Source organism: Pinus tabuliformis, chromosome X, assembly GCF_031772625.1.
Source record: "Pinus tabuliformis cultivar Carrire ecotype Pingquan chromosome X, CPIR1, whole genome shotgun sequence".
NCBI classification, from domain to species: Eukaryota; Viridiplantae; Streptophyta; class Pinopsida; order Pinales; family Pinaceae; genus Pinus; species Pinus tabuliformis.
Genome location: NC_142308.1, coordinates 12,774,508 through 12,796,950, shown reverse-complemented (window position 1 = coordinate 12,796,950; position 22,443 = coordinate 12,774,508). Strand labels below are relative to the sequence as shown.

Below are 22,443 nucleotides of genomic sequence, written 5' to 3'. Positions count from 1 at the left end.
ATAAGCTCGTGCTAACAAAACATGAGGGCATTTGGACTTTGCAACCAGACTTAATATTCGAAAGGGCCTGATCTCTAAATGTTTTCCCAACTGAATTTCATCAAACTCCGAGGAGGAAGCCCTTTTCATCAAGCTAAGGCGTTCAAAATAAGAGCAGCTTTGAATTCTGAGTAAAGAAATAAAGATCTGAGGAAGTATGGCTTTCAGAGGACCTGTACAGAAGTATGGTCTTGTTGATGGCTCAACAAATCCTGCTCAATGGAGATCCAATCACAATTACGGAATTACATTTCACTATGTTAGAAACCACCATTATAACCACCACAGTATAAACACTCTTTTTGATGTAAGTATGGATTGGCAAACCACATACTTTCATTCATTTAGTTGCCATGGAATTCAACGTAGACAACATTCACATAATGGTGGTCTTCCCTGAGGCACTGTCTTTTCATCACCCTAAAACAGAAGATAGGTTTACCTATACATAAAAATTACTTTAAAGTTTAAACAGCACACTCACTACCTAGAAAACAGATACACAAGCATATCTTGATTCAGAAAAGAACAGGATGAAATGCATTATATTTTATGCTATAACGATAAGCATTGTGATATTTCCAGTCTGAAGTTTCAACATGACTCTTAAAATGGCAAGGTGATATTTGATAACTTGGAGGTAAAACAGTAAAATTTACAGTTCCAGTTATGCAGGATCCTATGAAATTTTGAATCTTAAATAACTTGCATTAACATTTTAAATCAAGCAAACTGCATGCAGTGGTAATAATATAAAGCTTCCATTCACAACAAAAGGTAACAAAATTACCATGATATAAACATTCATAAAGAAAACTTACAGTTAAGAAGGATTCTGTGAAAAGGTAGCAAAATCACCAGGATATAAACATCTCACAAAACAGTTACAGTTAAGCAGGACTCTATGAACTTAACTAGCATTAAGATTTCAAATCAAGCAAACTGCATGGAGTAATAATATAAAGATTTTACTCACAACAAATGGTAATGAAACTCCCCATGATTTCAACATTGATAAAACAAATTGCCATATTGAAGGGCAGCTCTGCTGCGCATGTAAGAAATTATTAGAAAAATATGGATGCAAGTAGTTCATTCAACATCATTTCAAAACTGTCATTTACACAACTCAACATTGAAAAAGTCCTGCAATCATCACTACCACATAAAACCCACAAAATGCCCTTGAGACAGTAGTCTTTAGAAAAATTAATTCAGTAACCCTCCAAAACAGAACTAATTTGGATATAAATTATAGCCATTTCAAGCCAACACGATGCTTCCTTCCAGCTGCATTACAGAGGTCCAGGAAATGTTCCAGATTCCCTCTGTTCATTCCATTTTTCAATCTGACAATACATCAAAAGCTAGGAACATTCAGACAAACAATCCATTTGAAAATATAAGTAGACTTCAAATAAGTGAAATTATCGCAAGCGGCACACTCAAACGCATTGTGATGTTTTTAAATCTCAAGCCAGCATTTGGAGGGAGGGGCAGCTAATTACTCATATCAGAAAAGCTCCAGATAGAGAAAACATGTGCGCTGTTTTTGAGCTATGTAAATGATGGAAAAGAAGCATATGATTCTCTTTTAGTTTCTATTCAGTAGTTAAACACAATCCCGTCATCATGGCTATTGCCATAATGGAAACTATAGAATACAACTAGATTCTAGAGCAGGAACTAGAAGCTAGAAGAGTCTAGTACATGAACACATTCATGAAGATGACTAATAGGCAACAACAAATTTGTCAAACTGCTAGGCAAGTTTCATAAGAACGTATGGCAGGTGAACTATGACGTAAACATTCTATCCACAGACAAGAAGCAAGCTCATTAGAGCTCTTCCTGTGATGAGCTTCCTATTATCATAAATTGAATGTCTAACAGGTAGTTCTTTGCTAAGCAGCCATGGGTGTTGGGTATCTATTCTGTTTAGGCACCCAGGAATTGCAACTGGCCCCAACTGATTTTTCGCATGCACTGGATCCACAGGCACAAGCACATGCATATGAGCATGTCACCAGCAGGACTTGAACCTTAGTGGGGTCTATATTAGCTCCCTGTTTCAACAACCAGAGCAAGATGTTCTTGACCTCACTAGATTTATTTAACAACTTCAAGCAAAAAGCTGGGAAGTAGAGAGTTTATTTAAATGCTGCTATTTTCTCATATTTTTCTTTTTTTACAAAGATGACTTCTATAAACTCTTTGAACCTCATCCCTGAAGTTTTTAATCGGAATTCCCAGAGTTTGCAAGGAATTTGGTGTAGTCCACATTGTTAGGCAGCTAACATCAGTCAAGAGTAAACATTGTTTAAGTAGATTGAACTCCAGTTACCAACAGAAGGAAGAACTAGGCAGAATAAAACAGGTAATCCTAGTATATTCCAGTTAAAATGCCAAACATCACTTTTTGGTCAATCAAGGAGAACAAAGATCGTTTGACAGTCAGCAATTTCTCCACTAGTGTTAACACCAGATTTTACCCAAGCAAAATCCATGTAAAACTCAGCACCGTTAACCCCCAAAAAATCAGAACCTTAGATCAGATTTCTCACGCAGATTTCCAAGCCTTGTACCGCTTAGAGAAAAGCACTTCATAAAGATGCCTTGGGCACACTCCCATGAAATATCATTATCCACTGTTTGAGACAAAATGTTGTCTTTTGTGATAAATTTGTCTTGGAGCTAGCATTTTTCTTTAGTCAAAATGTTCCTCCTACTGCATTGAATAATGTATCCATTGTTTCCCTTTGATCCAACTTTCGGTAGGAATCTTCTCTTTGAACAGTTATGACCAGCAGAAGGGATGGCAAACTTCCAGAATTTTGTCATAAGCTCATCTTGGAGCCAGCATTTTTCTTTACTGAAAATATTTCTGCTGTTGCGTTGAAGAAATGTATCAATATCAGTGTTTCCCTTTGATTCACCTTTAAGCCTGAATCTTCTCTTTGAACAGTTATGAGCAGCCGAAGGGAGGGCACACTTCCCAGTGTAATCACGGCAGCCTAGGAGGTGCTGTCCTTCATACAATAACCAGAAGGAACAAGGTGTTGTCCTTCATACAATAACCAGCAGTCTGTTTCAAGCTTCAGCAGATATAACCAGTTAGAGAGGTGCTCCACTTGAGGCTGTTTTCAGACCTTCTGGGGCAGCTTTGTTAGCAGTTTCATGGATTTGATACAGCAGGTTGAGACACATTAATGTTGAAAGTTACATTCTAATTTCGGCCATGACAGAGGGCACCTCAGTAAATTCATTTTCTATCTTTAGCTCGGTGCATGCATGGAGGTTACAAATCCTATTCTGGACAGCATTGATGAGAGGAGATGTAGGAGTGTTTCCTGTTACCCACCAAAAGTGGGTAACCCACAGGAAAAAAAATCTCCCCATTTGTCTGCCAGCCAGCAGCCCTATGATGGCTCACATATAGCTTTACATCAGAGCTCTACACCTATGCTCTGGTCAGTTCTCTCTCCCATCTGGCATGCTTGTCGAAGAAACGTGGGTCATCTATCGGAAGGTACATTAACCATTGTTGTAATCATGTGTTTTCATTTAGTGATTTGGGGCATACTAATATGGATCACAGGCCAAGCTGGATGATTGACTGCTCTTGATTGTATCCTTATTCCCATGCTTCCCTTGAAGTTGCATGTCCAAGGTAATCCATACTTATCACATTCCATGTTTCCCTTATTATCCACAATCATTCTTTGGGTTGATTGTCATTTGTCATTGGGATTGAAACCATGTATCTTCATTTCTGAGTCAACCCAAAAATTCACCCAAAGAGGTTGATGCAGCTGAAATAATGATAAAAGCATATGAAGCCACAACTAAAGAAAAGAAAAATGCAAAAGATGGCTGGGACATAATAAGCTCTACTCCCCTCTTTTGCCATCACCCAATTCCTCAGCATATCATGCTCCATCATAAAAGAACTCTTGAATGTCCCAACCCAGATGAGTGAGAAACTGCTACATCGTTAAGGGGTATTGGAAAGGCATAAAGCAAGCTTGGTCTCCTAAGCTATGCAATAAAGAAAGATAAATCATGTTATATAAAAATTAGTTAATTAAGTAGTTATTAGGCAAAGGGCATGATCCATTCACCAAGAGGCACCCAAGGCAATATAAAGCCAGGGGCCTCCCACAAATTGTAATCATCTTCTATATATTTTAATAATAATAAATATGAATTTGCTGAATAAGCTGAGTTAATTGTGCCATCTGGTATCAGAGCAGCTCGGTCTTCGGCAAATCTCTGCACGGCCTTGTCATTCACCACTCATCGTCCACGTATGTTCGTGCGTTGACCCCTACCTCCACTCCCCCGTGCTCACTGTGCTCCTCATTGTCGCTACATCGACTATCCACACTCTCGTGTTCACCTGTGCTCTTCGTTGTCGTTGCATTGACCCCCTTCACGCTGCATCACCCTCAACAATTCACGCCAAGTCCACGCCACTCCAAACACCAAGCTACCTGACCCGCGTCAATCACTGTCCATCACACCTTCGTCCATCAATCCCTGTTTTGTCCGTCAATCATCCACCACACCGCACCTCCGGCCATCAATACCTGTTTCGGCGTCGACCCCAACTTTTTTTCCATGACAGATTAATCAATCGACGTAATATATATATATATATTGTTATTATAATTGTATATGATATATATATTATAGTTATTATAATTATATATAATATATAATTAAAAAAAAACTTAGTTCAAATTAAGGAAGAAAGCTTAAGCTAGCGGACAAATATACACCCCCACAAACCCATTCAATGTCATCGATGACAATGACCGATTTCAACAAAAAATTGATTGATCTTGAGAATAGGATTACTAGCCACTCCGATGATTTTAACCAAAAATTAGTCGATCTCGAGAGTAAGGTTACTGGACATTCCGACGACATCAAGCTTCAAGATACGACAAATCGGATAGAACAACAGCTCGGGCAAAACCATATCAAATCCGAATGAATCATAATCAAGCAATGACAATGTTGACCGTTTTGTGTGACGGGATGAAGATTACACCCGAATAACTATTCCAAGATGATTGAGGTAATCAACAGCACAATTCATCAGATTCAACAAATTCGGCAGATTCTCATGAAAAAACGGAGTCTCCAAAAAAATCATCCACGCACCATCAAGAAAATAGTAACTCGACTTTTCAAATAAGCAACTTTGGAATTCATTCACCAATCAATACCCTCTTTTCGCTCCGTTAGCGACGTATCAACGAAGAGAAAAAATCAAGCTACCCAAGTTCGATGGTAATGAAAAATGCAACATTGCGTGGTTGAATAAAGCAGAAGAATATTTTGAGATTTACGATACTGACAATGATGACGAAAAGATTAGGCACGCTTCCATGAAAATGGAAGGTGAAGCATATAATTGGTATATGTGGTGGAAGAAGACGACACTCGCTATCAGTTAGAGAAAAATTAAGGATGTTTTCTTTAAAAGATTCCAAGGTGTAAAGGAAGAAGAGTTCTTTTCAACACTCATCAGATTGCGACAAAAAGGAGATGTGGATGAATACACTCAAGAATGGGAGACCTTAGCAACACGAGTACCTGGGTTATCATAATCTAGTCTAATTCAATCATACATCTCCGGACTCAAAACTCATCTACAAGCAGAACTTGAGCTTCATGACATTATGTCAATAGAAGTAGCAAGATGAAAAGCAAAAGCTGTTGAAAAGAAATTTCAAAAGATACTATGGTCAAAACCAGAAAAAAAATATTTGAGACGAAGAATTCCCCAGTCTGTGAATACGGATAATACAAGATATGTTCCACCACATCTTCGTGAAGGCGAAAAATCTAACCTGGAAATGCAAAGGATGAAAGAAGGCAAGAACAAACGCTGTGGCGAAAAGTGGGACCCTAAACATAGGTGTGCTAAAGGAAAAGAGACAAGGAACCTATATAACTGTGAAGCAACTAATGATTCAAACAGTGATGAATCAGACATAGAAGGAATGCAAGATGCCTCAGAATTCTCTCCAGAGTTAGATGACAAAAGCATTCTGCAAGTGTCATTATCCGCTATGACAGGTATATCACAACCCCAGACTTTAAAATTAAAAGGACATATAAAGAAGAACAACGTAGTGGTTCTCATCGACTCTGGTAGCACCCACAATTTTTTAGACTCAACCATGGCAAAGAGACTCAACATCTTCACATTTCCCATGCCCAACATGAAGGTGATGGTAGCTGATGATAAGAAGATTGAAAAGGTAGGGAAATGTCATAAGGTCAAATTGTATATTCAAGACTTTAATTTAGAATCTATGTTCTACATTTTACCATTAGGAGGAGTAGATGTGGTCTTAGATATCCAATGGCTACGAACCCTAGGCACTTACTCTGCCAACCATCAAGCGCAATTTATAAGCTTTAATTGGGAAGGGCAGAGGTACAAGTTATACGGATTCCCTATATTGTTTTCAACCAAAGTCCTTGAACATTTTGAAGGTTTCATCCTTGTGCTTCAAATAATATATCCACGTCTTTCTTGAGAAGTCATCATTGAAGGTGATGTAGTAGATATGGCCACCAATAGAATGTATCGACATCAGACCTCATATGTCGGAATGAATGAGATGGAGGATGTCATTTGTCTTGTTCTCGCTAAAGGGGAATGGTCCCTTGTCTTCTTTCCATTAGCACAACCTCGACATACTCCATCATGTTGGGCTTGAACATCGAGAATACTAGAGACCAATTTCTTCAATTTCGGAAGAGCATCATAATGTAAATGGGCCAATCTTCGGTGCCATAACTCACTTAGATGATTGGTATCATGGACCAATGCTAGAAGAGGTCTTCTAGTAACTCTATAGAGTCCTTCAAATATCAATCCCAATGTGAATGCATCTCTCATAGATGATCCAACAGACCAAGTAAGAACCTTTCCCTTGATGAAGGTGACCCTCATCCTTTTGTCTTCCAAAGCAGTATTGATACCAAATTCTTCTTCAATCTTGGCACATACATCACATCATGGAGCAAAACAGATTCCCCAAAATCCAAATGAAATTTGACGGACCCAAGGCCTTTAACGAGATGAGTGGAGTTGTCTCCAAGAATAGTTTTCAAATTTGACTCCCTCTCTACCTAATTAAAGAAAACTTCCTTATACCTAGATGATGAAAATGATTCAAAAAGGAGCACCAACTTATGTAGTACAATGTCACCAATTAGAAATGCTATCTGCAAAAGTGATCAGCGAAGAGTCACCAGAAGTACAAGAGCTAATTCAGAAGCATGAAAAGGTAATCCAAGACGTGCCCATGAAAATACCGCCTAACAGGGAAATCGAGCATACAATAGAAGTCAAAGCAAGATCAGACCCCGTCAACATCAAACCTGTATCGATAGCCACATCACCAAAAGACTGAAATTGAGAGATTAATCCAAGACCTTTTAAAATGTGGAATCATCTCGAAAAGTAAGAGTTCGTATGTTGCTCCAGTGGTATTGGTAAGGAAGAAGGATGGATCATTCACGCAATTCATTGATCATAGAGGATTAAACAAAATAACGATTAAAAACAAATTCCCAATTCCCCTTATCGACGAAATGTTGGATGAACTACATGGTGCAAAATACTTCTCAAAATTGGACTTAAGGTCAGGCTATTACCAAATCAGAATCAGGTTGGTAGACATACCAAAAACTGTGTTCTGAACACATGAAGGTCAGTACGAATTTAAAGTAATGCCCTTTGGGTTAACCAATGCACCAGTAACATTCCAAGCCACTATGAACGAGTTATTCCGTCCATATCTCAGGAAGTTTGTATTAGTATTCTTTGATGATATTTTAATTTACAGTAAAACTTAGAAGGAGCACCTACAACATCTGGATAAAGTTCTTACACTACTGAAAGAGCATCAGTGCTATGCAAAGAAATCCAAACGCACCTTTGGGAAGGAACAAGTAGAATATCTCGGACACATAATATCCCATGGAATAAAAGTGGACCCTAATAAAATCAAGGCTATAAAGAAATGGACCAAACCAGTTAATATATCCAAGCTAAGAGGGTTCTTAGGATTGACTAGATATTACCGAAGAATTATTAAAAACTATGCACATATAACTGCACCTCTAACAAACCTTTTAAAGAAGAATTCATTTCAATGAATGAGGAAGCAGGAAGGTGTTTTGAAGAACTAAAGGAAGTTATGTATAATGCCCCGATATTGGCAACTCCAGATTTCTCTAAACCATTTATCATCGAGTGTGATGCTTCCGGGTTCCGTATAGGTGCAGTGTTAATGCAAGAAGGGCATCCAATAGCTTTTGAAAGCATGAAGCTTAATAAACGAGAACGTCTTAAGTCCACACACAACACGAAAATGCTCACTATTATGCATGCACTGGCCAAGTGGAGACAATATCTTTTGGGAAGTAAGTTCTCCATTCGAACAAGACCATAACAGTCTCCAACACCTCCTTCAACAAAAAACACTTTCCGAAGAACAACAAAAATGGATTGAAAAAATTGTCGCCTTTGACATGGAGATACTACATAAAAAAGGAAAAGACAATGTAGTAGCAGATGCCCTGTCTAGGGGGGACGAAGAACCAACATTGCTTGCAGTCTCGGTTGTTGTTCCTGAATGGCTTAATGAGATTCGAAGTGAGTATGCCAAGGATCCAGAAATAACTATGATAATCAATAACCTTCCAGACAACTCAAAATTTGAATGGAAGAACGATATTCTATGGTACAAGGGAAGAATCTATCTGAATTCAAACTCCAAGTTTAAATCCAAGATACTCAAGGAGTCACATGATTCACTGTCAACCGGACATGTAGGATTCTTTAAAACTTACTACAATGCACGTCAATCATTCTTTTGGAAGGGTATGAGTCGCGATATTCATAAATATGTAGCAAAATGTGACAAATGTCAAAGAAATAAAAGTGAAAATATTATGACACCTGGATTACTTCACCCCTTAAACATTCTGAATCAGAACTGGGAAGAAATAGCAATGAACTTTATTGAGGGATTACATGTATCTAAGGGCAAGGATAAGATTTTCGTAGTAGTCGACAGACTCACCAAATATGCTCACTTTATTGCAATGCAAAAATCAAACTCAGCTAAACAAATCGCTGAGATATTTTGCAAAAATATTTATAAATTACACGGTTTTCCAAAAGTCATTGTGAATGATAGAGACGCCAAATTTAAGGGTAATTTCTGGAAGGAATTGTTCAACCACATAGGAACCTACCTAAATATGAGTTCCGCTTACCACCCTCAAACAAATGGACAAACGGAGGTTGTCAATAAATGTTTGGAAGCCTGCCTACGTTGTTACGCTACAAAAAAACTAAATAAGTGGGTTCAATGGTTGCAACTCGCTAAATGGTGGTATAATTCTACTTATCATACGTCAGCAAAAATGACTCCATTACAAGCTTTGTATGGGTACGAACCTTCGAAATGGAAGGATCTAGCTACCATCCAGACAAATCTACTAGTTGTTAAAAACCAACTAGAAGAAACCCAAAAAATTGTCCAAACCCTAAAAGAAAATTTAAATAATGCAAGAAACTGTATGAAGCAACAAGCTGACCGAAACAGAACCGAGAGAGAATTTGAAGTTGGAGAATGGGTATTTGTCAAGCTCTAGCCATACAAACAGTTGTCCTTGAAACAAAAAGGAAAAAATAAATTGGCACCGAAGTTCTATGGACCATACCAAATCAAGAAAAAGATCAACCATGTTGCATATACTTTAAGCCTTCCAGATAAAAGTCGTGTTCACAACATCTTCCAGGTATCTTGCCTTAAAAGGGCACTGGGCGACCATCAATCAGCACAAACAACATTTCCATCCTTAAATGATGAAGGAAGGGTCATTTTAGAACCAGAAGGTATCATATCCACTAGAGAAAAGAAGCTTCGATCTCGTGTAATCAAGGAATACTTGATCAAGTGGAAGGACTTACCAGAAGAAGAAGCTTCTTGGGAGACTGAAGCATTTCATCAACAACATCTGTCGTTACGTATGCTTTGAGGACAAAGCATTTTTTTGGGAGGAAGGCAATGTTATATAAAAATTAGTTAATTAAGTAGTTATTATGCAAAGGGCATGATCAAATATCATGCCATTTACCAAGAGGCACCCAAGGCAGTATAAAGCCAGGGTCCTCCCACAAATTGTAATCATCTTCTATATCTTTCAATAATAATAAATATGAATTTTCTGGATAAGTTGAGTTAATTGTGCCAAATCATTAAAATAAAAGGCACACTAGAGAGGTAGAAAAAGCAAGCCGAGGAAAGGGGTAGCTCATGCCTCCACGATTTCTCCCTCTTCTCAGTATAGTACTCAGAGATGTTGGACTACCTCTAGCTAGTACCATGGCTATGACCATCTTCCTTGAAGTGTTGCTCACTTCATCACCATCATTATCACATTAACATATGAAATTATGGGTCTACCTATGAAATGTCCTCCACCATAGGGGTTGGAAGCACCTAATAGGGCTAAAGGCATAATCATCCCTAAAATAAGTGTGGTAACTTGCTTACAAATCCTGAGCTAGAAAGACATTGGAAGGAAAGGTTTGTGTGAGCTATTTTTCTACCCTTAACATTGAATATGGTCCACCATGATACTTATATGGCTTTTGTCCCTGATGATGTTGATCTCACTTAATCTTGAGGGTATGTTTCAAATGGTTCATTACTCATACAGTAGAGATCCTTTGAAGGATGAATTGAAATATATATATAGCACCATTCAGAGAATGTTTTGCCCATACTTGAGAGCAGATATGATCTTGAAGCCCTACCATTTCCCTCTTGAGATGGGCGTTGGGCTTTGAGGAGCATCCACATTATTGAACCCCTCTTGCTACACCCCTAGATGTTGAAACATTGTACCAGGAAGCCAAGGGATTGGATTACTTAATGATGTACCCAAAGAGACCCAAGACGCCCCCAGGATAACCTTGGCCCTGTTTGATGGATGTTGCCTTATTCCATAGCCCAGATCACTAAAATGATTTGGGAGAGCTAGTACATCATATCCACATACCAATGCTTGCCTCAGGGCTTGCCATGTCATCTCCACATGCCCTAAAAGGGTGATGTGCGCCTTTTTGGAGAAGACATCATAGTGGATGAGGCGTTATATAGAGATTGTGTGAAAATTCTTGAATCTAACACATCAGAAATCCCTACAGTATTTTTTGGTTTACTATCTCCTACTTGTTCTTTACATTAACAAGTTATTTAAATGCATAAATATCGAAGTAAACACAAATGCAGCCTTCACAAATATACAGATCAACAACTGAAATAAACTGAGACAACACAAGGGACATTGTTATTTTTGGACAATCATCCCCAATGCGAGAAAACCGATGCAGCATATAGAGGGTTTTATTATTAAGCAGATTCTGAATACAACTAGGGTGTCAAAAATGGCTCACCCTTCAGAGAATTTCCTTGGCAGCAATACCTCTATCTAGAGACAGATATTTCGGCTGATCAGCAACCGGATGAACGATCCCAAAGTGACTCCAGTTTTCCTTGTGCTGGATAACGAAAGCTACTCCACGCACTCTCTAGAACTGTGTCACCCTCTTAGGGACTGCGTCACCCTCTCTAGCTCTACGTCAACCAATCAGCTCTTAGTCTGTCTCACTGAATCACCTCAACGCAGCCTCTGAAGCCCTCTACGTCAACTGCATCAGCCTCTATGGCCTATGCGTCAGCTCCTTTGGCCCTCTGCGTGCTTTGCGCTGGCCTCCTTAGCCTCTGCGTCAACCCTTGTTGCCTCTGCATCAGCCTTCCTAGGCTCTGCGTTGCCTCTTCAGCACTCTGCTGCCTGTCTGATATGTATTCCTCAGCCTCCTATCGAGCTGCCCCTCACTGCAACTGATCACTTGTTCAATTTCCTCATCAAACCCCGCCCTAGAAAATCGAACTAACTAATCTCTCAAGTGTCTTGGTGTGTCTCCAACTGACCCTCAAGCCTCCTCTTATACTTTTCTTGTTGAAGATTCAATGGTCGAGATTAAGTCCCTAATCAACAACTAAGATTAGATCTAGCTTTATCCTCATTATTTAGAACTTTCTCACCCATATTATATTAATACACATTAATATTTTAATTTTCCTAAGTTTAGACTTAAGAACCTTATTAAAAATATTAATTATTTTAATATCTCTTCATCCGAGTAGAATTTCCCCAAACGATTTCTGGGTCTTGGAGATCTCGTGTGCCTTAGCCTCTCTACCAATTTTCATGGCTAAAGCACATCTGATGCTACCAAAAATCAGCACTCCCTCTTAGCGAAAAATGTGCTCTAATAATGCTTCAGCATAGAAACATCACACTGATCTTTCGCATCGGTACCTGTGTTGATGCTTGGCCTGCTGCCTCACATCCCCTGCACTATTGCTTCCTGGGACCTGTACTACTGCCCATGACACTGCCACTACCACATCTGTACTACAACTCCCTCTCGATATGCTGCCTCATGTTGCCCATAGCACTGCCACTGCTAACTGTTGCACTACAACTCAGTTACTGAGAAGTAGGTAACTGACTTCACCCAAATACTGACATCCTGGTCAGTCTGGAAGCCTCGTGATGCTAAAGCTGCCTCTACTGCTATCCTGTGCGCCCTCTGCTGCCCCTGCGCTGCTGTAAACACCTTTATGCCTCTTGCACTGCTGCAACCTCTACTGTGTTGCCATAGACTTCTGCACTCTAGCCCTGCCTTGCCGCTCCACCACACTTTGCTCCACCCGACACCTGTCATCATGCTACTGTCGTTAAGGGTTCCCGTAGCCGGATGTGACCCAAGAGTTTGGGTACCTCAAGGATCCGGCCCCTAGCATGTAGTCCTCCCGACTACAAGTCGATGTCAGCCCACCTCTTCTCTAGACGTGCATGAGCACTCATGGCACAATCGTCATCAGTCTCGACATCCTTCTTCGCCTTAGTTGGAGCTGCCTTTGAATCGGAAGCTTCTCCCTTGCCTTTCTGCCTGGGGCACTGAGATGCATAATGTCCCAGCTCCCCACAATTGAAGCATTTGACCTTGGAGATGTCCTTCATCTTCCTCTTCCCTTGTTGTCCCGCAGATGCTATAGCCGCATCCTCCTCTTTCTTGACTCGAACTCCCTTACCGCTACTCCCCGCCTTAGTCAACCTCCTGATCTCTTCCTGTCGAAGAGTTGGCCACATCTCCTCCCAACTAGAGAGAGTCGCTTTGCCCAAAATGCTTTGGACAAATGTCTCCCAGTCCTCAGAGATTGCATTCAGAGTAGTCCTGACCATAAACTCTGGATCCGATGTAGACCCCACGGAAGTAAGTTGGTCGCCAATTCCTTGCAACCTGGGGAGGAAGTGATTTATCTCCTCTCCTTTCTGCATCTAATATGACCTTAGCTGATTTTCCAATAGCATCTTTTGTTGCACAGAAGAGCCCTGGTATAAGGTGGTCAGCGCCTCCCACATCTCCCTTGTTGTGTTCTTCTCAGCAATATGTGGTATGACATGATCTTTGACCCCGTCTAGGATCATGCATTTCACCTTCGCCTCGGCCTCCTCATACTTCTCATTAGCATTTGGGTCAACTGGGACAGCTATGGTTTTCAAGGCATAGTTCTTGATGCAATGTTTATCCAAGATTGCTAGGATCATGGCCTTCCAGATGACAAAATTGGAAGCCCCGTCCAATCTGTCTTGATCCCTCAATCCGTTCACTACCATCTCTGCTCCTCTTCTAGACTCCCTCTAAGTCTTGACTTCCCTCCTAGAAATTTGCCAACTGTCGAATCACTCCTCTCCAATCCCCCTTTGCTGCTGCAACTCGGATCTGGATTTCTTAGCTAGGAATCTGTCGAGGTAGTGCTTCCCTCTACCTTGGTTCCATCTCCTTAGACATTGTTCTGCTCAGACAGAAACAGCGTCCTACCTGCTCCTCAAATCACAATCTACATAGCTCCCTTAGCCCCGACAACTGAAGATTATGAGCCCTTCTAGCTCTACGCAATCACAGTGAGAGTTGGATCAGCTCCTCCTAGCCCCAGCGTCAATCCTTCCTGGCTGAGAAAGATGATCGGGCACCACATAGGCCTGATCTGCCCCTCCTTTACCTCTGCATTGGCTCTCCTCCTAGCTCAGAATGCTGACGTAGGCTCTGCGTGAGCCTCTGCATCACCTTCCAAGTACTGCGTCACTTCTCTCGCCGCTTCAACTCTGGAACAGTGTTATCTCTCGAGACCGCTGCTTCTGCTGCAAATTTTCAGATTTCTTCTGTTGATGTCTTCAATCCTCCTGTGATCTGCAATCCCTCTGATACCATGTGAAAATTCCTGAATCTAACACATCAAAAACCCCTACTACATTTTCTGGTTTACTATCTCCTACTTGTTCTTTACATTAACAAGTTATTTAAATACATAAATATCAAAGTAAACACAAATGCAACCTTCACAAATATACAGATCAGCAACTGAAATAAACTGAGACAACACAAGGGACACTGTTATTTTTGGACAATCGTCCCCAGAAAAACCCAATGCGGGAAAGCCGGTGCAGCATATAGAGGGTTTTATTATTAAGCAGATTATGAATACAACTAGGGTGCTAGAAATGGCTCACCCTTCAGAGAATTTCCTTGGCAGCAATACCTCTATCTGGAGACAAATATTCCGGCTGATCAACAACCAGATGAACGATCCCACAGTGACTCTGGCTATTCCTTGTGTTGGACAACGAAAGCTGCTCCACGCACTCTCTGGAACTGAGTCACCCTCTCTGGCTCTACGTCAGCTAATCAGCACTCAGTCTATATCACTGAATCACCTCAGTGCAGCCTCTGAAGCCCTCTGCGTCAGCCTCTATGGCCTCTCAGTCAGCTCCTTTGGCCCTCTGCGTGCTCTGCGCTAGCCTCCTTAGCCTCTGCATCAACCCTTGCTGCCTCTACGTCAGCCTTTCTAGGCTCTGCCGAGCTGCCCCTCACTGCCTCCTGCTGAGCTACCCCTCACTGCAACTGATCACTTGTTCGAATTCCTCAGCAAACCTCGCCCCAGAAAATTGAACTGACTAATCTCTCAAGTGTCTTGGTGTGTCTCCAACTGACCCTCAAGCCTCCTCTTATCATTTTCTTGTTGACGATTCAATGGCCGAGATTAAGTCCCTAATCAACGGCTAAGATTAGATCTGGCTTGATCCTCGTTATTTAGAACTTTCTCACCCATATTATATTAATACACATTAATATTTTAATTTTCCTAAGTTTAGACTTAGGAACCCCATTAAAAATATTAATTATTTTAATATCTCTTCATCTGAGTGGAATTTCCCCAAATGATTTCTGGGTCTTGGAGATCTCATGTGCCTTAGCCTCTCCACCAATTTTCATGGCTAGAGCACATCCGATGCTACCAAAAATCAACAGATTGTTGATGATGATAGCTCAGGCAAGTGCTTTTGCGTAAACTAGGTGTCAAGCATGCAAAATATGTCCAGTTTCCTCTTTAGGTACATGCTCATCTTGAGTAAGTGACTTTTATTGATTCTTTCCCAAGTCTAACTTTGGAAAAGCGCATTGATTAATTTATTAATTAATGTTGTCTATTGGGCTAAGGCTTATAATGAAAAGTAATTTAATTTACTTTAGTGAGTTAGATCTAATATCTACCCAGGTTTGTACCAATGGGAATTGGTGTCTCTAGTAGGTTGGTACCTACAAATATTTGTAACAATAGGTTGGTACCTACAAATTATAGAAAAAAGTTTTGTAGTTTCTCTCGAAAGGGTTTCCACATAAATCTTATGTTCCATGTTCTGCAACTGATAGATCTCATATGTGATTGTTTTCTTATGGTTCATGAATGTTTTAAGTAAGTAAAAGTTGTCTCATATTGATTCACCCCTGCCTCTCAGTATAAGTGTGTGCTCAAAAATGCATGCTCTCAGGGTTCCTCTTCAGTGATTTCATGTGGGCTCTCATCAGCTTGGGGTTGAAACTGGTCATCATATTACATAATGAGATAGGATTTGCCATTTCTACCATATTCAGAGGACCAAGATGAGGAAAGCTTCATTTTCTGGTGTCGCATCTCTTTGATTTCTACTATCTCTTCAAGAGTCGCATCACTCTCTCTCCACTTTCCAATTTCTCAACAAGATATACCTAGCCCTATACATGAGGGAGCCCCTCAGAATTAAACAACTCCAAGTAAATTACCTCTTTTGTTCCTGTGCTCCTGACAGACAGACACCAAGAGCCAGGGAGACAAATGCACTGTATCAATCATTGGACCCATGAGACTCCAAGAGGTCACCCTGAACTTAGCCTGCAAGGCCCTTATATTAGATCATGGGACAGTTAACGTGGCATCAGCAGACAGGAGATTTCCTCCAAATCTTGTCCCAGGCCTCTACATCTACCACACAGCAAGACTGTTAAAATTAGCAACTAGGGCCAAACTCCGTGTGGGTCATCTTATTAATGGAAGCTGATATTTTTCTTGGATCCCTCTCATTGAGAGGTGTAGGATTGATCTAAAAATCATTTGATTCCGATAAGTATTCATGGAGATATGAATTTATTTGTGTTATGGGACAATTCGTCAAGGTCGGCCAGCAACCAAATAAACCCCACTTGTGCTCAATGTTTTAGTATAAATAGAGGTGGCCTTCAAGTCATTTCAACACACTTGGGATCTCTTCCTCTCTACTTGTCTTTGGGTTTTAGTAGGAGGAGAGATTCTAAGGGATAACGCTGCCCTAATCCAGAGGGCAGAAGCCGGAACTGTCGGAATCGCTGGGAACTGTCAGGAATAGCCGGAATTGCGGGAACTTCCGGAACTGCCAGGAATAGTCGAAATTGTCGGAACTGCTGGAACTGCCGGGAATTGCCGGAACTGCCGGGAATAGCCGAAATTGCCGGAATTACCGGAATTGTCACAACTACCGGGAATAGTCGGAATTGCCGGAACTGCCGAGAATAGCTGGAATTGCTGGAACTATCGGTAATTGCCAAGACTGTCAGAACTATAAGGAATAGCCGGAATTGCCGGAACTGTCGGGAATTGCCGGAACTGTCGGAACTGCTGGAATTGCTGGGAATTGTTGGAATTGTCGGAACTGCCGGAACTGTCGAAACTGCCGAGAAAAGTCGGAACTGCCGAAATTGTCGGGAATAGCCGGAATTGCCGAAATAGCCGGGAATAGCCGAAATTGCCGGAACTGCCGGGAATCGTCGGGAACTGTCAAAACTGCTGGGAATAGCCGGAACTGCTGGAATTGCCGGAACTGCCGAAAATAGCCGGAATTGTCGAAACTATCGGGAACTGTCAGGAATAGCAGGAATTGCCGGAACTATCAGAACTACCGGGAATAGCCAGAACTGCTGGAATAGCCAGGAAAGCTGACGTATAGGGCAGAAGCCGGAACTGCCAGGAACTACCGGGAACAGCCGGAACTACCGAAACAGCTGGGAAAGCTAATGCAGAGGGCAGAAGCCGGAACTATCAGGAACTGCCGAAACTGTCGAGAATAGCCGGAATTGCCGAAACTGTCGAGAATAGCCGGAATTGCCGAAACTGTCGAGAATAGCCAAAATTGCCGGAACTGCCAGAACTGCCGAAATTGCCAAAATTGTCGGAACAACCAGAGCATCTGTCTCCGAAGGAAAGCAGCATGCTAGGGACAACTAACTAACATTGGGACAGTTTTATGGTACTTAGCAGCATATACACCAAGCATGCAATGTTACAGCTAGCATGCAAGGGACAACTAGCATGCAACAGCAAGCATGCAAAGTACAACAAGCAAGCAAGATGCAACTAGCACATAGGTCAATATGGCAACATGGTGCAGCAATGGCACATAATGCAGTACAATGATGGGTACAGTCATGATTAATGAAGCATGATGAGATGCAGCAAAGTGATGATGGGTGCAGCATGGTGCAGCACGGTGAGGTGCAGCATAATGACGAAATGCAGCACAACGATAGGTGAAGGAGTCACCTTGGAGAATCAGTTGAAGTAGCATGTCTTCAACTGATCCCATGTATCATCTTCTTAGAGATGATCTATGCTCTTATCTAGATAAGTCAAAGTGTTGACTTCTGTTGTAAACATACTATCTCTCTCTCTCTGTTGAACTATTGAAGAACATATAAGAAGAATTGATCAAGGGTTTCCCCACATTGGGGTTTGTCCCTGGTTAGCGCCACATCTTGTGTCCTCTTGTCTTGGCTTGTCTTCTGCGATTTATGTTTATGTTCTATCTGCAATTTACTTTAATGCTGATGTGATTGCTAATTTGGAAAAGATATTGAGCTAACTGTGAAAATTGAAATAAATTACTCTAAGCATAGAACATACCTAAAATTAACATGGAATCAGTGCTGAGGTGAAGACAATGCCCAAGCAAGAGTGAAAGAGCAATCACCGAAGACAGTTGGAAAAGGACAAAAGGATCAATGGATTCCTCATCCCTCTTCAAATTCACCAAGGGTGAAGTCGAAGCAGAGAATATTATCAGAATGGTGCAGCAGAAGTTTCTTATGGCCTACCTAAAGATCACTTCAATGGGAAGTCCAGATCTAAGGGTGGAAGGAAAGGCAGATGCCTTGGTTGTAATAAGTTCGGCCATTATGCGAAGGAGTGTCCGAATGGCAGAGACACATCTCTTGATGAAGATAACAATCATTCCAGGGACATCTTCAATGATCAAAGGAATGATAGGTAATGCAGGTCATCAAGGAAATGGCCGACTCTTCAAAGAAAGCAAGGAACCCCAGGTATGAAGAATCAAATGTTGTTTTTGATAAGATAAAGAAGCGTTATCTTGTATTGGCCCTCTCCTTCAGATTCTTTGGGAATCTGGCTTATTGATTGTAGTGCTTCAAGGCACTTCATTGGATAGAAGGGTGCACTCTCTAATTTGGTAGAGATGGAAACAATCGTGGGATTATACTTGGAGTCGATGCCACCTATCCCGGAAAGGGTGTAGGGAATGTTACCCCTCAATTGAATGAGGGTAACTCGATTCATTTACAGAATCTCTTTTATGTACCCGATCGCAAGAAAAACCTGGTGTCCATTTCAATGATGGAAGTCAAAGGTTACGAGGTGGCACTCATCGATGGAAAGGTACGTGTTTGAAAATAGAATTTTCAAAGATGTTTTTGAGTTCAGGGTTGTATCAAGTTGCAGGAAGTCCACTAGGGACCATGTCCATTGACACATAGCACCAGAGGTCTGTGAGTCAGATGGTGACAGAGATGCCTGAATTCAAAAAGAGCATGAAAGTACATGTCTGAGATGTACCGAAGGAAAATCTTACAAGGGGACCATTCCCCTCATGTAGCAGGTCCACAGGTTTGGAACAACCCGAGGGGTTTGAGATTGATGATTAGGAATCTCACATATGCAGGTGGAAGAAAGCCCTCTATGACTTGAAGCAAAACTCCCTGGGTGTAGTATGAGAGGATTGATAGCTATCAGATGAAGCTGAGATTCACTAAGAGTGAAGTCGATCCAAACCATTGTTTGAATGTTGTGGATGATAGACCTCTCATACTAGCACCTTATGAGGATGACCTATTTCTGACAGGTGCAAACCCTCTCATTTGCAGAAGTAAGAGGGAGTTGGATTCCGGATGTGAAATGATAAACTGCAAGCTTGTGACTACCTCGAGGATCTTAACTTTCAGAAGTTATATGGTAGTGATGTCGAACCAGATTTGGGAAATGCCTCTGAGTTTCATAAACTCATTCGCATTGATGTTCTTGGTGAACTTCCGTCCAGACATATGTTTTGCAGTTAGCATGGTGAGCTCATATTTGGTTGAGCCTCACTAGATTGGTGCCAAGAATCTTCTGAGATATCTTTGGGGCACAATCTCTCATGGATTGAGATACACTGCCGGAAATATGAAACTGCATGATTATTCGAATGTTGACTGGGCAGGCAGTGTGGAGGATCACTAGAGCACTTCTCAGTGTTGGTTCTCTTTGGATTTTGCTTCGATATCATCGATGAGCAGAAAGCAGAAGTCGGTTGCTATAAGCACCGCCGAGACCGAATACATAGCTACGAGTATGATCTCATGTGAAGCTGCATGGTTGCAAAAGCTCTTAAGTGAGTTGTTTGTACACATGATGAATACCACTGTGATTCTCTATAACAACCAAAGGGGGGATTCGATTATTGAGGAATCCCGTGTTTGATGATTGCTCCAGCAGATAGACATCAGATACTGCCTTATCTGGGATATGGTAAGTCGATGAGCAAGGAGGCTCCATCGCATTGAGACTGATGTACAGGTCGCAGACATTTTGTCAAAGGCCCGGGAAAAGGTCAAATCTATGACTTTCTCAAACAACTTGGAGTCATTGAGAGACCTTCTTATAAGGGTCCTGCATGTTGCATGCATTGAGCTCTGGGGGGCTTGGGGTACTTGCTGGAGAAACATACGACCACAGGGCGACTCACCCTCCACTAGTGATGCGCTATGTACAAGATGACAGGTTCAACCTTCCCCTGTGATACCCCAAGGCAATTGTGGAACAGGATGATTAGTTCTCATATGGGCCGGGATGATTAGTTCTCCCGTGGCAACTATGGAACCGAATGATTAGTTCTCCTGTAGGCTGGGATGATTAGTTCTCCCGTGGCAACTGTGGAACAGGATGATTAGTTCTCCTGCGGGCCGAGATGATTAGTTCTCCCGCAGAAACTGTGGAACAAGACGATTAGTTCTCCTGTGGGCAGGGATGATTAGTTCTCCCATGGCAACTGTGGAACAAGATGATTAGTTCTCCTGTGGGCCGAGATGATTAGTTCTCCCGTGGCAACTGTGAAATAGGATGATTAGTTCTCCCGTGGCAATTGTGGAGCAGGATGATTCATTCTTCTGTGGATGGGATGATTAGTTCCTTTCGAGGCATCCTACCCATGCAATCTGGGACTCATGGGAAGTACCTCTCATCTGATCAATGAGCAAGGGAATGGGGTTAGGGACCATAGTAGTACTATCGATGGACGCATCAATGTATCTACCGTACTCCCTATGCTAGGATGGCCTACATTGATCTGGGATCAATGAAACTGATCTGGGATCAGTATGAGTGGTTTGAGACACTTACTTGTGATATTGATCTTGGATCAATAAAACTGACTTCGGGCCAGTAAGAGTGATGTGACACTCTCTTGAGATGAAACTGACTTCAGGTCAGTAGAGAATGGTATGAGACATTCTCGATCAATTCTTCTTCTTCATGGTTTAGCAGAGCAGTGTAGGGCACTGATGGCAGAGATAGTATAGTCGGACATATGGATCAGCGGATGGAGTTCTCCCTAGTTGAGAGGGAGTGTTAAATTTGGCAACTAGGGCCAAACTCCATGTGGGTCATCTTATTAATGGAAGTTGATATTTTCTTGGATCCCTCTCATCGAGAGGTGTAGGATTGATCTAAAGATCATCTGATTCCGATAAGTATTCATGGAGATATGAATTTATTTGTGTTATGGGACAATTCATCAAGGTCAGCCAGCAACCAAATAAACCCCACTTGTGCTCAACGTTTTAGCATAAATAGAGGTGGCCTTCAAGTCATTTCAACACACTTGGGATCTCTTCCTCTCTACTTGTCTTTGGATTTTAGTAGGAGGAGAGATCCTAAGGGATAACGCTGCCCTAATCCAAAGGGTAGAAACCAGAATTGCTGGAACTACCAGGAACTGCCGAGAATTGCCAAGAATAGCCGGAACTGTTGGAATTGCCGGAAACTGCTAGGAACTAACAGAACTGCCGGGAACTGCCAGATCTGTCGGGAATAGCCGGAATTGCAGGAACTGTCGAGAATGTTGGGAATAGCCGAAATTGCCGGAACTGTCGGGAACTGCCGGAATTGCTGGGAATAGCGGGATTTTCCGGAACTGCCGGAACTACCGGGAATTGCCGGAATTGCCGACATTGTTGGGAATAGCCCGAATTGTCGGAATTGTCGGGAATAGCCGGAATAGCTAGAACTACCAGAACTGCCGGGAATAGCCGGAATTGCCAGAACTGCCGGAACTGTCGAGAATTGCTAGAACTGCCGAGAATTGCAGGAACTGCCGAAACTGTCGGGAATAGTCGGAACTGCTGGAACTGCCGGAATTGTCGGGAATAGCCAGAATTGTCAGAACTGGTGGGAATAGCCGGAACTGCCAAGAATAGCTAGAATTGCCAGAACTGCCGAGAATAGCCAGAATTGCCAGAACTGTCGGAAACTGCCGGGAATAGCCGAAATTGTCGGAACTGTCGGAACTGTCGAGAATAGCCAGAACTGCCAAGAACAGCGGGAA

The 22,443-nt window shown here is 41.7% G+C and overlaps 1 protein-coding gene across 1 annotated transcript in view; it reads right to left on the bottom strand.

Moving 5' to 3' along the window:
• Positions 1 to 1,021: 1,021 nt before the first annotated feature.
• The window catches only part of LOC149138042 (cytochrome c oxidase subunit 6b-3-like), a 39,968-nt gene continuing 18,546 nt past the window's right edge, over positions 1,022 to 22,443 (bottom strand). The window contains exon 4 of the mRNA XM_089447037.1: positions 1,022 to 1,388. Within this exon, the coding sequence (XP_089303163.1) occupies positions 1,335 to 1,388 (54 nt within the window). The 3' untranslated portion in view covers positions 1,022 to 1,334. The remainder of the gene's footprint in view (positions 1,389 to 22,443) is intronic.